Raw genomic sequence first — 14,525 nt, 5'->3', positions numbered from 1 at the left:
AAGCATCTTTTATGTTGTTTTTATCCAGTGGAAACCTCATTTTAAGCCATCTACCCTGAGTAAATGAAAGGTTCTGCTGAGTACAAGATAAAATATAACTGCCAAGTTTGATCCAGTAGAGAATATCATGATAAAACAATGCATAAAGTCTAAAATTAGCGACATAATATTTGTTTAACATTGTGGGGTTTTTTTGCTGTTTTGTGCGTTTACACCTGCTAATACTGTGTCTGAGTTTGTGGACATAGCACACTTCAGAATCTTTTCTCGCCCTCCCAAGCAAACCTCCTGCACTTACTGAGGCAATGTGTCAGTCTGTGCAGACATATGGAGGGGAGCTGGGCCGGATAATGTTACTGTCATAGGGTCAGGGTACAGCAGGGCGAGTGGCTGGCCAATTTACCAACTAACAAAAGGTGAAGATTTATGGAGCAGCTCTTAAGGGCCCCAGACTTTCCCCTCTCTGTTACGATGACAAACACATCTTTATGTAACACAACAGCACTCCTAACTGCACAGGAATAACACGGACTGATTAATCAGTTTAAGTAAAAAAATGAATAGAGATTTATTTATTTCTGTCAATTTATTTTATTTAGTGTTTGTTATATGAGTCTGCAAACTATGTTGCAGTATTTCAGTATTTTGATAATGAATGGATTTTTCTTGCTGGAGTGCTAACTTCACTCTTTATTTTTGTTTTTGTTTTTGTTTTTAAGAATGGCATGAACAATTCAGATATTTTAAAGCATGAAAGTGAGAAGTACATCCAAATACTTATTTGTAATGATAGCTGTGAAACAATTAGCAGCCAGAACACAAACCCCTGAATAGTGGAGGAAATAACATTGATCTTTTCAATGTAAAGTTCTCCTGTAAAGGGCTCAAGGATTCTGATGCAGCGTCCACAGGATGCGCTGGAACAAGTCTGATCCAAAGAATCTCTAACCTGCAACAAGCAGGAGTCAAAGCATTTGCTGCCAACATCCATATAGCAGACACTAAACGATCTTCTCAGAGTCCCGTGTCCATGGCAGGATGGGAACCTACACAATATTTGAATGGCGGTTTAAAGTTGTGGTTGGGAAATAAATACAGTTTTCCGGGCCATTAATTTGAACAAAATGCACCCATGTGGGCCAATCAGGCCTCTTAGGTTTGTAGCATACTGGCTGAAACCCTCAAGTAGTCCCTTAAAAATTTTAAATGGTAAATAGTAAAGAAAGAAAAATACTGCCAGCTCCAATTTCTGAAGTTTCACCAGTGCTGAAATTTTCCCTCTAAACCATCCAAGAAGAATATTTAGATTAGTTTGTGATATTTTTTTGACAGCATCGAGATGTTATCTCCTTATTTTTCTCATTTGAGTGTCAAATGTATTTGTGAAAATATGATGACAAATGTCTAATTTTAATCCTTCCAAAAGTACATAGATCCAGATCTATACACAGGACAATTTCAGAAATCATTTGTTTCTATTTTGGCAAATTCTCACATCGGGTAAAGTTTTCCTGAAAATCTGTCCTTACATTTAAATATTCCTGCTAATGTATAGACTATTTAGTTACTGCCACCATTGTTATAATTACATCATTAATATTATCATTATCACAATGAATATTACTAGTACACATTACTATTGGCAGGATTTTAAGTCTATACTGTCATAGCTAAATATGGCAACACCCATTGGTCCAGCCAACCCATTTACCAATAAGCGACACCCATATAGCCTGCCATGTGTTCTCAAATAATTAGCAGGGCGCTGCGTGCCTCCTGTTGGGTTTGTGATTTATTCAGACAGCCCAGCACATGGGCCACTCCTCTGGATACCAAGAAAACATTTACCTCCTTAACTGGAAAGGAGTCACAATCATCTCAGGATAAAGTTTCTCGACTTGGTAGCATTGATGACGCGTTTCAACTCCCGTTGCGCCCCCACCACCCCACCCGACAAAAAGAAGACACCCCTTCACAAAACCACACAAATAATCTTAGAACTTGTTATAAAAAATATAAATAATAACAGAGTACTGATTAAAAGGTTGGATTATCTGCAGCGCGCCTTAAGCAATCTTAAGAATCTGTCGTCATTTAGCAGGTTTAGCAAAGACCAAGTATTCTCAACCCTGTGAGTGTCCTCAAGAAGGCCAGAGAGGCATGTTAAACTCAAATGAGTGAAAATTTTAATTATTGCCAGCTGACAGTTTGATGAGAGTCCAAGAGAGGGGAGAAGGAGGGGCCTTGCAGCACAGTTAGGGTGAAGTTACTCATGTGGGCATACCGTACGTTCAGTGGTCAGATCATTGGCATGTACAGCTCTCTGGGCCCTGAGAGGTTAATCAAAATGCCAAATGTTACAGTGCACTATGGCACAGAGCTATACTAAGCCAGTAATGCGCAGGATGCCATCTTACACGAGAAACTGAACCATTCATGCAATCGAATAGCTATACTACTTATACGAACATATATATATATATACACACACACACACACACACATACATATATATATATATATATATATATATATATATATATATATATATATATATATATATATATATATATATATATATATATATGAATGCAAGCAGACGCAGATGTCAATTCTGTCTTGTATATGTATGCAAAGAAAAGCGTGAAGATTACAAAAGTCCTCAAAGAGGTCACATGGCACCACTTCTCTTTAGCCAGATGTAAAAAGTGGAAGTAACACTGACATTCTAGTTGGTTTATTCTTCTTTTCTGTCTGCAACAACTGCATGAGCCTGTGTCTAAATCATTAAGGCAACATTATAGTTGTGCATATGTGTTTTGTTTGTGTGTGTCGGCACACATGTCTTACAGAGAATGTGTGAGTGAGACAAATGGTGACAGGCATTAAGAGAGAGGGAGAAGGCCACAGACAGTTCAGCTCAGACAGAAAGAGGACAGAGGTCCACCTGTTTGACACAGAGAGCCTGAGAAAGTGAAGAGGAATGAGCAGAATGAGCATGTGTGTGTATGTGCACACATTAGTTTAATGTCCATACTTTGGACCAACTGATAATACTACGGGAGCACAGGGAAATGGCATTTAGAGAACGGTATGTTGGCAGCTGTTTGGAGGGACCTACACAGCAATGCACACACAAACTATTAAAATCATTTAAATAATAAAGTTCAGAGATACATCAGTGTGCAAAACATAAGTTACTTTACATGTTCTATGGAGTGACAGTGAGCACATAGCTTTGAGTTCCAAACAAGCGGTGATCTCTTGCCCTCTATAAGCTGCTGCTGTGTGTGCAAATGCAGGAAAGTGAGTCAGTGTGAGAAGACCGCAGGACAAGTGGCCATGGTGTGAAGGAAAAGTGGGAGAAACTGGAGCACGTGTGAACCAGAGAGTGATGCAAATAAACAAGCAAAAATAAACAAGGTTAAAAAAAAAAAGGACAGGCAGATAGCATGTACATGTGTCAGGACCCAAAAAGGTTTCTATACTTGTGTGATTACTGTGCAGTTTTAATCCAAAAGAAGTGGAGTACTTCAGCAACAGAAGATGGAGGGCTTGGTGATCATTAAATTTATTCTCTGCATATATTTTATTTGCTAATTACTTTGCAAAGTACATTATAAATAACTAAGCAGTACAATCAGTCCCTGTATTGAATCTCCCAACTCACCCATGAACCACATCTCTACCTGGTTAGGGTGGCCTTCTACCACAGCAAGAAAAACACCAGACCAAACAGTCTGGTGTTTTCCTTGCAGACTAGTCAGTTTTAGCTCAGTTGGAATACATCAGACAGACAGAAGAACCAATGTCATGTATATAAATAACAGACAATTCTAAAAACAGAAGGAACAGAAAATGTCAAAGATAACGTATTTTAATAGCTATAAAATAGGAATTTTGCACCACCAAGGGGAATTTCAAAGACATATTAACTGAAAATATGGTACATGGACAAACGCGAACAAGTGGAGGCCTAAAGAACTATCTACAACATATTAACAGTATCTGGAAGTCATGTCCTTAAGAAGAGAGACAGCCCTTTGACATAATGTTAAGAAAGGGAAACGGGGAAAAATGGCAGAGGTGTGTCAAATTACACAAGAACTACACTAAAGCTCAGTGGCAACAGGTCTTATGGAGCAATGAGTTCAAATTTGATATTGTTGGTTCAAATCATTGTCAGTATGTACAGAACAGATCTGGAGAGAAGCACAACAGTGACCATCTACAGCCACCTGCAAAACATGGTGGAGGCTCTGTCATGGTCTGGGACTGTATTTTAGCTAGCGAACTAACTGATGGAGTTATGAATACAGATATGTAGCATCAGATTTTTTATCCACCATGCAATACCACCTGGAAAGCATTTCCCACCCACATTTCCCCAAAAACACTGCCAATGAAGAGATTATACCTGGATAGAAAAAAAAACACAAAAAAACAGACAACAGAAGACTTGTCACTTGTCATGGACTGGGGAGCATTGCTGTGTTATATTGGCTTAAAGAGCATGCCCTTAAAATACAAGTGTCATCCTATGTTTACAAAGAAAAGAAAAGAAACAAGACTTCAAACTCCATGCACCATAATCCCCAAAAGCTAAGAACTGCAGAGTGCTTCCTAATATATCAATGTGGTTAAAAAATGATGATGTTTTATTGTATCAACAAGTGTTGGATTAGTGGTTTAAATTCTGCCAAGAGAGAAATTTTAGCCTTCCCTCTGGTGGACCAACTAAGCAATATCAATACTCCTAACATCTCTTCCATCTCTTCTTCTTTTTTTTAAAACATTTTTATTTATAGGACATTACAAACAGAAAATGGCTGATATCAGATATCAGCTAATATATCAGTCGTGCTCTGCTCTTCAAGGGCTGAGCATCTCTGTGAGGAACCTTAATACTTTCTGTTTGCAATTGTCCACATAAAGTAAATGGAATGAGATGTATGCATAAGGTAGAAAAGGTCCAAGAAAGCAGGGCCTCGATGCAGAGCTGTGCATGTTATTTATGGACAAAATAAATAGTATCAGTGTTGGCACAGTAACTGGATCCCTGCAGGAGCAGGGGGTGTTGAAGGAGGATTCTTTTGCTGTGGTAATGGCCTCTATGTTGTGTGAGAGAGCAAAAGAGGCATGTAAGAGAGACATTCCAATTACAACACACAAACAGGTCAACAATCTGACAGCATGGGTCTGGAAATACTTAAGATTTAGTCCAAGTGGCACAAACCAAGAAGAAATCATATGTTAAGAGAACTGTGGAATTCTGTCTGTATCATGAAACAACAACTAACTTGTTCAACCACTTGCAAATGCAGGAAAACCATGAAGGCTAAGAAGAACAGTGTAATGTGAATCATCAAAAAAATCCAGCTTAGTCATCCATGAGATCGAGGCTGGACAGCATGGCTGTATATCCATCCACTCACAAAGAAACACAAAATCATTAACACAATCACATTCTGTTTGGCCAACGTGTCCAATAAATACAGTGAGTAGGGAATGCTTCAGGAAAATAGTTGAGCATTTTAATAAGAAAGCAGCAAAACCCGCTCTGTACACAAAAGCATGTAATTACTACATACAACAAAAACATTTGTGTCACTATATGCACAGAGGTTAGAAGCACACAATTTCACTGGATGTGGCAGATTGCAACATTTTGGGAAGCGCTCACAGTGATATAGAATATTGTTTATTTTCTCATTAGAACTGAAGCAGTTTCTACTTAGTTTGTAACAGGGTGAACAACTAAAATGAACATTAATGAACCTGCCCAAAAGTTAATGGCCCGTTTTGGAACAACAAAAAAAAAAAGTGAGATCACACTAGATCAGGCAAACCTCCGTTCAAACCTTCCACAAGGACAAATACCATTGAACATTTTGTATTTATGAAGATTTCTTTATGTGTTTGCTTGAAGTGAATTGTGTATGGACTGGGAGGTCACAGTCATTTTGTTTTTTGTTTTAAAAAAGTATAAGTACAAATATTATGTCAAAAATAGTTTCTATGCCAAATTGTTGATCTATAAGCTTCATTTTATTTTTGGAAAATTTAAGTTCAAAAGTTTCATTTACTCAAGGCTTTATTGGACAGTTCAGACCTAAAATGCCTGTAGTCTGCAAAAATGATGCACTGCGCTGGGATTTAAAAAAAGAAAAAAAAATCACATGGTATTTTAAAAGAGCAGTGAAGACAGCCAAAACGAGGGAAACGACTGAGCAAGACTGGATGAGAGATGGTGAGGGAGGGAAGAAACTGGAGTGAGATAGAGACCTAAAGCGCTCCAGAAGCCTGTCACATGGGGCCTGAAGACGCACGCCTCAGCACTCTTCCTCTCTGTGTTCTGTCCGCTCCTGACATTTATCTGCTTTATTAGATTATCTGGGCTACATGGCTGTCTCTGGCTGCATGCAAGCACACACACACACACCTCTCAATTCATTACAGTCCTAACTGCTTACTTAGGTTTATGCCCTCTTTAAATTAAACCTCAGATAACCAAGCACCTCAGAAAACACGGTCCCCTGAACGTGGACAGGAAGCTGAAACTACCACGCCGAGGAGGAAATTAAGAAACATTGTGAGTGTATTATCATGCATGTGTGAGTGGTCATGAGGTCGGTTTTAAACAGGCTCATCTATAGGGAATGTGCTTCCCATCATTAGTAATTCAATTTGCGCTTTATTAGCAGCTCTTATCAGAAGCACAGACGGCTAAGAGCAGCATTCCTCACTCCATCTTCTTCCACACTATCCACATTCCACCTTTCCTCTGTCTCCAATTCTAAATGTCCATCTTTAATTAGAGATGCATGTGTTCCTGTTGTTGTGTTACATGACATAAAAAAACTGAGGGAAAAGATGAAGATAAGGAAAAGACGAAATGATTTAGGAGATGTGGGAATGAGAGCATAAAGTTGTGTTAAAGCATCAGAAAAAGAGGAACAGAGTTTAAGATGCAGAGCCATGGGGACGAATAAAGCCTAATGTTAATAGTGATGGTTTTTCTAATGTCTTCTGACTCCATTGAGTATGGGAGATTACACTAAGATGGCCATGAGCCGTGTAGGGTACACACAAAATGACCGGAGGGTTCGAGGGGCAAGTGGAAGCAGGAAGGGGGGAATGGAGGGAGAGCGGGGTTGGGGCTGTAAAAACAATGATTGCTTTCCATCAGGTTAGGCCTATATTCTACAGTTCGTTAAAACAATCCAATTTGCAAAAGGATAATTATGCATTAGCTCCTTTTTATCTACTGGAAGGAGAGTGGTGCCAGGGCTTGATAGCAGTGGTGCTGCCTGCCTCCACCTCTGCAAATTACCCGCTATCGGCACTTGTTCACCATCACCGCTGAATTGGGCAATCAATTAACCCACCCCCCTCCTCTTATAGTCTGCCTGTACACCTCCCTGTGACAGCTTGCAACACAAAGCCCCTACAAGGATGACATGGATGGAAACTGCTGCCCTCTGCTGGACATGGCTTCAATTAACTAGCAGCTTTGTGCCAGTTCTAAATTACAAAGCAGACACTGGCTGGTAGAGTATGCATTGTGTTTACACTGGATCAATTAGAAGAATACAGCACGCTAAACAAAAACTAAAACAGCAAGCAGAAAGAAGCTTGGTTTTGCCCATTTTTTTCTATTATCCTACATATGATCGATGCAAACATGATAAACTGATGTTTTCCTCCTACTGTTAGAACCTCTGGAGCACCTGCTCTGTGGTTAGCTACTGACAGGTTCTCAAAATGAACCATGGAAAGACTGGCTAATAACAATAAATGCCACATAATATATACAATTTATAGATGTAGCCACCACCATGTTGTTGTGTTTTCGTAGACAGCAGTGACAAAGTTTAGACAGGAACATGGATTGCCAAGGGGACGACCTAAGTCATAAAGTGCACTGGTGCGATGCACAGACACCTATCTTGATTGACTGATTAATCAGCCAATCAGTGGTGCTGCCTGCCTCCACCTCTGCAAATTACCGCTGCTATTACTGCTATCAAGCCCTGGCTGATTAATCAGTCAATCAACATAGAGCCTTAACAAAATGCTCCTCCCTGCTTCACAGGGGGTCACTACACCAAGTGTCTCTGCATATTTGATTTAGCAGATTTTTGAACCCGACACCCTTCCTGGCTCAGGCACTACTACATTGTAGAGTCACGAAGAGGTGAGTTGTAAGAAAAATAAATAAATAAGTCACCCTCTATATAACAGAAGGGCAAATTAGCTGTAGAGACCACAAACTTTTTTTCCTATCTTTTTCTTTTTGCAGCAGCAGCAGGGTGTAAACATGCTAATTTCACCTCACATGCTGTCCTTCAAGCATGGATGTCTGGGGACTGTCTGCAGTTTTTGGCACTTCTATGTTGATCATAATGTTGATTTTGTATCTCTGTGTATCATTAATGGGTGGAAGGGTGGATGCGTGGATGGCTGGGCCTGGGTCTGGGGCTTGCTGATCCTTGGCCTTGTAGGACATGGTCATAGAGGGGATCAGCTCCCCCTTCCTGGGATGAGAGTACTAGTTGGTTCCAGGATGCCTGAATGGATGTTCTTGTTGGTCTGGGGTGGCTTGGACCTCTTCCCTGTCCGAGGGGAGGTCTGCCGTGTCCTGTGTGAGAATTCTAGCGGGGTCGACTGCCCATCGCCTCTTGTCCTCTGGGACTCCCACCCCTTGGCCGTGGGCACCCCATCTAGGGCCACCCTCCTTCTCTGGCTGGGATGTGTGGTCTTAGGTCTTCAGCACTCTCGAGGGGGCAAATAGCCCAGTTCTCCAGGATCCATCTCTGCCTGCCTCTGACTCCTGGGAGTCGTTATTGTGGCTTCCCACCCTCATTTTTAAGTACATTTTGTGGCCAAGACACATACACATTCACACTTAACACTCTCTTTCTCTCTCTCTCACATTCACACACCCCACAGGAAGATTGCACAGATATTGCACATATATAAATCAACATTTTCAAATTTTTTTGTTCGAGGTCCTCTATGTTTGTTTTTCTTTGTGTGGTAGACGGCAGTACATAATGCATTTCTATTTGTACTCTATCCTTTTATTATATCTTCATATAAATTACATCTTTCCCTATTTTTCCATGTTTTTCTAAAACTAAGCATATGCCTAACCATGACCAAAGTCCACACAAAACATAAGCATAATAAAGAATTCTAGGAAGCAAAACAGGTATGCTTGCTTGATATGCAGCTGGTGACTTTGCAGCTTAGAGTTGTTACAGCACCACCAAATGGCTGTAGAATATTACTGCTCTCAACCAAATAACGGATCAGGACATGCAAGTGTTTAAAAGAAGATTTATCACCCACAACTATAGGATTTTCTGCGTAAACGTCCATGTATGGTTGACACATCATTAGAGCAATTAGTCATAGCAAACTCTACAGCAGAGCAAAATAACAACTGTCTACTTTGGTCTGTAGTGTGTGCTTCTTACTTGTCTTTGATGAGACAGGGGAAAGCCGCCTCAACTTGTGTCTACCAAACGACACGAGTTCCCTGGTGGGTGTCCTCCTAACTCCTGTGGGAGTCCTGGCCGAAGTATAGATTCTGCCCTGGGGAGAGTGCTTCACAGCTGGTGGGCTCACTTTCTCTGATCCACTGCCACTGTGGTCACAATGCAGCAGGCAGACACACAGCACAGTCAGAAGGAGTAAAAAACTATTAAATGTAACTCTGAGATGGGAAACTGAGTTTTTAGTTCCAAAAAAAGCTGTTCAAAGTTCCTTGTATCAACTCTGAGTATGTTCACTCAGAGAAAAGCATGTGCCCATTTACTGGGAACAGGAAAATCATCAGTGGAATATACCTTGCAGATCTAGATTCATATATTTAAACAGTGATTACTACAGTAACACCAAGTTTACCACAGCACCACCTCTTACTGGGGCACATCACCACGGTCACTTCTAACAGCACAAAATCAATAAGAGTTTTATGCCCTGCAACTCCCGAGGCATAAAGTGAGGTCTTTCTGCATCTACATCTGATACCCACCTTCAAGTAGGATGGGCCAGTGTTAAGGTAAGCGAAGCTTTCTAAAGATATCCGAGTAACCATGAATCTGCTTCTTAATAAGATCAATGTCAGTTACCGCAATAACTGAACCAGAGTTTAAATTAATGCTCTGTCTAGAACAGAAACCTCATGTTGGACTTAACAAATCCAGAGCTTTCACTAAACCCTCCTTCTCAAACAGAACCCAGAGGTTAGTATCAGGTAAATCATTTTCACCTTATCGGTGTAAACATCCTCCAAACATGAGCAAGGACACACTGAATACTTGGCTGATCCCTTCTGACAAGGATGCAGTATATATTAGGGGGTAGGGCAGTAAAAAGCCTTAACAAGAGCCATCATGTCATGTGCATTATTCACCTGCTAGTAGACCTTCTAATAATCTTCATCCTGCTGCGGAGCTTGAACCCTCCAGGTGAGGAGGATGACAACATGGAGGTGCGCTGAGGTAAACTTAGGGGCACAGAAATCCCTCCTTTCAATCCTTTGTTACTTTTCTCAGCTGTCCAGTGGAAAGCAGATCTACGGCGGTTTGCTGTTGCTCCTGCTGTCCCTGCCAAAGATGTACTCTGGCCCCCTGCTTTCCAGCGATAGCGGCTACTCTGTGAGGTGCCAGCAGAGGACGCTGCAATACCTTTTTTCAATTTTACAGAAGGAGAAGAGCCTGATTTAAGTTTCCTTGTGCCCTCTCCTTTGTCCAGACTTCTCTGAGTGAGAGTCAAGGGTTTGGGAGATGGAGGCTTACGAGATGTCTTAGCTTGGGCTCCTGCAGAGGACACCCAGCAGTACTTTGAGGTCTTCGCAGCTCCAGTGGGCTGGCTAAGCTTTCGAGGTACCTTCTTAGCAGGGGTTCTCTTAGCAACTATAAATGAAGGGGGGCTTTCAATGGTAACTCCAGATTTCAAGACAGATGTTGGGGCAACAACTGCTGATGGTGTGGAAACAGAGCTCAGTGGTTTGAGCGCTGCTCCTACAGCGCTCTGACCCTTTACCCAAGTGAACTTTGATTTATTTGAATATGAAGTATTGACCTGGGCTTTGCTGCTTCGTAAAGATGAGTTAGAGGAAGGTTGTTGTGATGCAGTAGAGAGACCAGCTGTGAGAGTTACCTGAGATGTATTAGCAACAATCTGTTGAGTGTCCGTACTGGTTCTGCTTTTATGGGAAGGTCCGATCTTTACTTGGGAGCTGCTCTGCTGAATGGCTGAGGCACTGGCTGTGGCTGAAGAGGCCACTTCAAAAGAAACACCAATTTTCTTTCCCTGCAGGCCTGTGTTCCTGCTGTCAACCCTCTGCCTAAACTCTGCTGCTGACCCCATTTTTCCAAGAGCATCACTGTTTTTTCTTTCTGTTGCTACATCTCTTCTCTCCTTTATGCTGCTTATATGTTCCTTTTTCTTCAGCTGAGATGTCCCTGATTCTAAAGTGGCAGTCCTGCTTCCCATGCTGAGGCTGGGGAGTGACACGCTGTGAGAGTGATGGACAGCGGAGGAGGCAGAAGCTGAGGGATGTCCAGCAGAGGACTCAGGGTTCTTGTTTCTCAGAGAGTACGTTTTCCTCCAACTTCCACAGCTCTGAGGAGCATAGAGTCTTCCTCTGGAGCTGGGAGGGTAGATCATAGATGCACTTTGACCTCGGCCCCTGGCTGGCACTGAAGATTGTGTGTGGCTCTGCTCAGTTCCTGTAAATGGTGTATCGCCATGGGTACTTTTATGTTTGTTGATGAGATCTGGAAATTTTAAAACAGGCAAAAGTATTTTTAAAAAGTCCAACAAAAACATGCAAACAAATAATCCTTAAAATTAGCTGTACAACACAATGTATGCCCCATTTCTCAATTCTAAGTTATGTTTTTAAGAATTTAATTTGAATTTGATTTGTAGTTTTCACCATTTACTGTATAGGGCTTCCATCAGGCTGCTTAGCCCTACAGTGGCCAACATCTGAAAATGTAACACCTAAAGAAAATCTCTGAAAAATAAAACACATTTTATGGCCTTAATATTCTTGATTTCATTGTTAAATGTTTGCCAACTTTGTAAGAACCTGTTGGAACTCAGGTACACTTAATTTAACCTGATATAATGTATTACTTGTTCTTTTTCAAACTAAATCAAAAAGAAAAGAAAAAAAGAAGTGACGATGGTTGTTATAGTTATCTTATGGTTATGAGATGGAGAGAGATAAAAGATTAAAGGAAAAACCTCCCCGCTATCGTCATTTTAATGACTATGTGTACTATGAAGGTCACTCTTAGAATATGTAGAACGCCACAAATTGTGAAATACTGGGCTGTTATCAGTATTAAAGTTTAAAAGAAGAACTTGACACCCAATACCTGTATGTTTTTACATTAATGTATTTTGTAAGGTATATTTATTCCTTCATCTTTTTCTATCAGGTGAAAAAAGAAACAAACAATTAAATAAATAAATAACCTGTTTTAAATGTTTTTCAAAGTTGTTAGTTTTGATTATTTGGTCAGTTGAAAACTGACATGAGACAACAGCTAAATATCGACAACTGACACACTTAATCAGGCCAATACCAATCAACTGGATCAATAACGGCAGATACTGATAATCCACCAACACAGCAGCAGCTATGGAGCACCACAACTGTCACAGACATCAAAACAAAGCATTTTGTGATTTAATAATTAATTGTACAATCAAATATGAATTAGCAAATTAAAGAAAAAACTTGAACTTCTATTATGTAATTAGACATTAATAAAGTTTATGTTATTGTTAATTTAATAGAATAAAATAGAAGGAGGAATTATAAATTAGTATTTCTGAATTAATTATCAATCCATTGATAAACACTTTAAATGGAAAAAAATAATTCTCTATAAAAATCTCATTAAAAACATTTTTGAATTCAAAACAAATATAAAAAATGACTTTCAAATAAAGTAAATGGATTAAAAAAAGCAAATTAGGAATACAAATGTGTTTTTTCTGACATTTAAATGGTGACTCTGCTCCTCAATTTATTTCCATTTCTTATTAGCTGCTTAACTTATTAGCTGCTTAACATTAACTACTTGATTAGCTTCTTCAGTTACCATTTCCACAACTCTTTTGGTCTCTGGTGAAAAGGCAATGTAAGTAAGCAACGCTGTGTAATGTAAGGAGCTCTCTGACTGGTTAGAGAGACACAGGCACTGATAAGGAGAAAGTATTTTTTATTTGCTTTTATACCTTTAAAAAACATTTCCTCACTTTATTAGTGTTTAGAACAATCACATATTAGTGACACTGAAGAAAAAAAATTATGTGTGAGAGGCGGGTTAATATTCTGAGAAATAGGGGGGTTAGGGTTTTTTCAAAACGTAATTTAAGGAAATATCATAACACTTTTTACTCATTTAAGCTAAATATGACTGATGACTGGAAACATGCAGTTTTTAGGTCCTGGTGACCGTTTACTTCCCCAGTTAATTGTAATATAACAGTGGAACCCTATGACAGTGTAAATCAGCATCAGAGCATACTGACAATGGAACAGGCTCATAATACTCCATCCTTTACTCCCTGAGTTTACTCTACAGATCCCTATAGGAAAGACTGACCAGTGTCAGGAAGGAAAGAACATCTTTCAAATAACTCTGATTCCTTCCTTCGAGTAAGAGACTTGAAAAATCTGTAGCAGTGAGTTTTTTATGCTTTTCTGGAGGATTATACACATGTTTTCCGCTCTATCCATATGCTATCTAGCAAATGCTTAATAACTATTTTAATACTTTATGTAAATTAATGTACGACTATGCCTTAAAGTTAAGTAATTAAAACCAGGTTCGTTATTGCGCTGTGCTGTCATCACTAGTGCGGGGGACAGGACTGAAGCCTTATGCTGTTACAGGGAGCTGACACCGACATAAACAGCCATTTACTTGTTTCCAAAGGCAAACAGGAAGCATTCTTCAAACGCTAACGGCTCTGTTAAGACACGTGAATACCGTTTAAAAGTATGTTACTGCGTAGAGGTGGCACAACGCTAACTGTTAACCTTCAACAAAAATCGTACGACCGACAAGCTTCAAGCAGCTGTGAATTTAAAGTGCATAACAACCTTTGTTAACCCGCCTGTAACAACTACAATTGTCAACATTTACCGGAAGAGACTTACTTTGTAAAAGTTCAATTTGTCTCTTAAGTGCTTCTCTCTCCTCCATGTTTACGACTACAACCTTTCGTCATTAAATGGCGACGCCCTTAAGAATGACGTATTTCATGTTGACCAATCACAGTCTGAAGAATGCCGTACGCTGTTTATCCTCAGTATTGACTTACAGGCTTGACTTTTAACTCAAAATGGGGCGTAAGAATGTGGCAGTAGAATTTTCTTATTTATTTATTTATTTAATTTACTGCTGTGGTGAGCAGAGTTAATTTTATTGGAGACTTAAAATGTTACTAAAACACAATAAACAAAGATAAATGTCTTCAGTTTTATC

The 14,525-nt window shown here is 39.8% G+C and overlaps 1 protein-coding gene across 4 annotated transcripts in view; it reads right to left on the bottom strand.

Annotated features, from left to right (window-relative positions):
- Window positions 1-14,299, bottom strand: part of zc3h3 (zinc finger CCCH-type containing 3) — a 70,659-nt gene extending 56,360 nt beyond the window's left edge. For 3 of the 4 annotated variants that reach the window (XM_025899485.1, XM_005468269.1, XM_025899486.1), the window contains exons 1-3: window positions 14,198-14,299; window positions 10,424-11,792; window positions 9,483-9,652 (exon numbers count right to left, since the gene is read on the bottom strand). In XM_025899485.1, coding sequence (XP_025755270.1) covers window positions 9,483-9,652; window positions 10,424-11,792; window positions 14,198-14,243 — 1,585 coding nt within the window. In that variant the 5' untranslated portion in view covers window positions 14,244-14,299. The remainder of the gene's footprint in view (window positions 1-9,482; window positions 9,653-10,423; window positions 11,793-14,197) is intronic. The other variant, XM_025899487.1, reaches the window with a different exon arrangement.
- Window positions 14,300-14,525: the final 226 nt, after the last annotated feature.

This window comes from Oreochromis niloticus, linkage group LG17 (assembly GCF_001858045.2).
Source record: "Oreochromis niloticus isolate F11D_XX linkage group LG17, O_niloticus_UMD_NMBU, whole genome shotgun sequence".
Lineage (NCBI taxonomy): Eukaryota > Metazoa > Chordata > Actinopteri > Cichliformes > Cichlidae > Oreochromis > Oreochromis niloticus.
The sequence above is the reverse complement of the archived record's forward strand: the minus strand, read 5'-3'. Positions and strand labels throughout refer to the sequence as shown.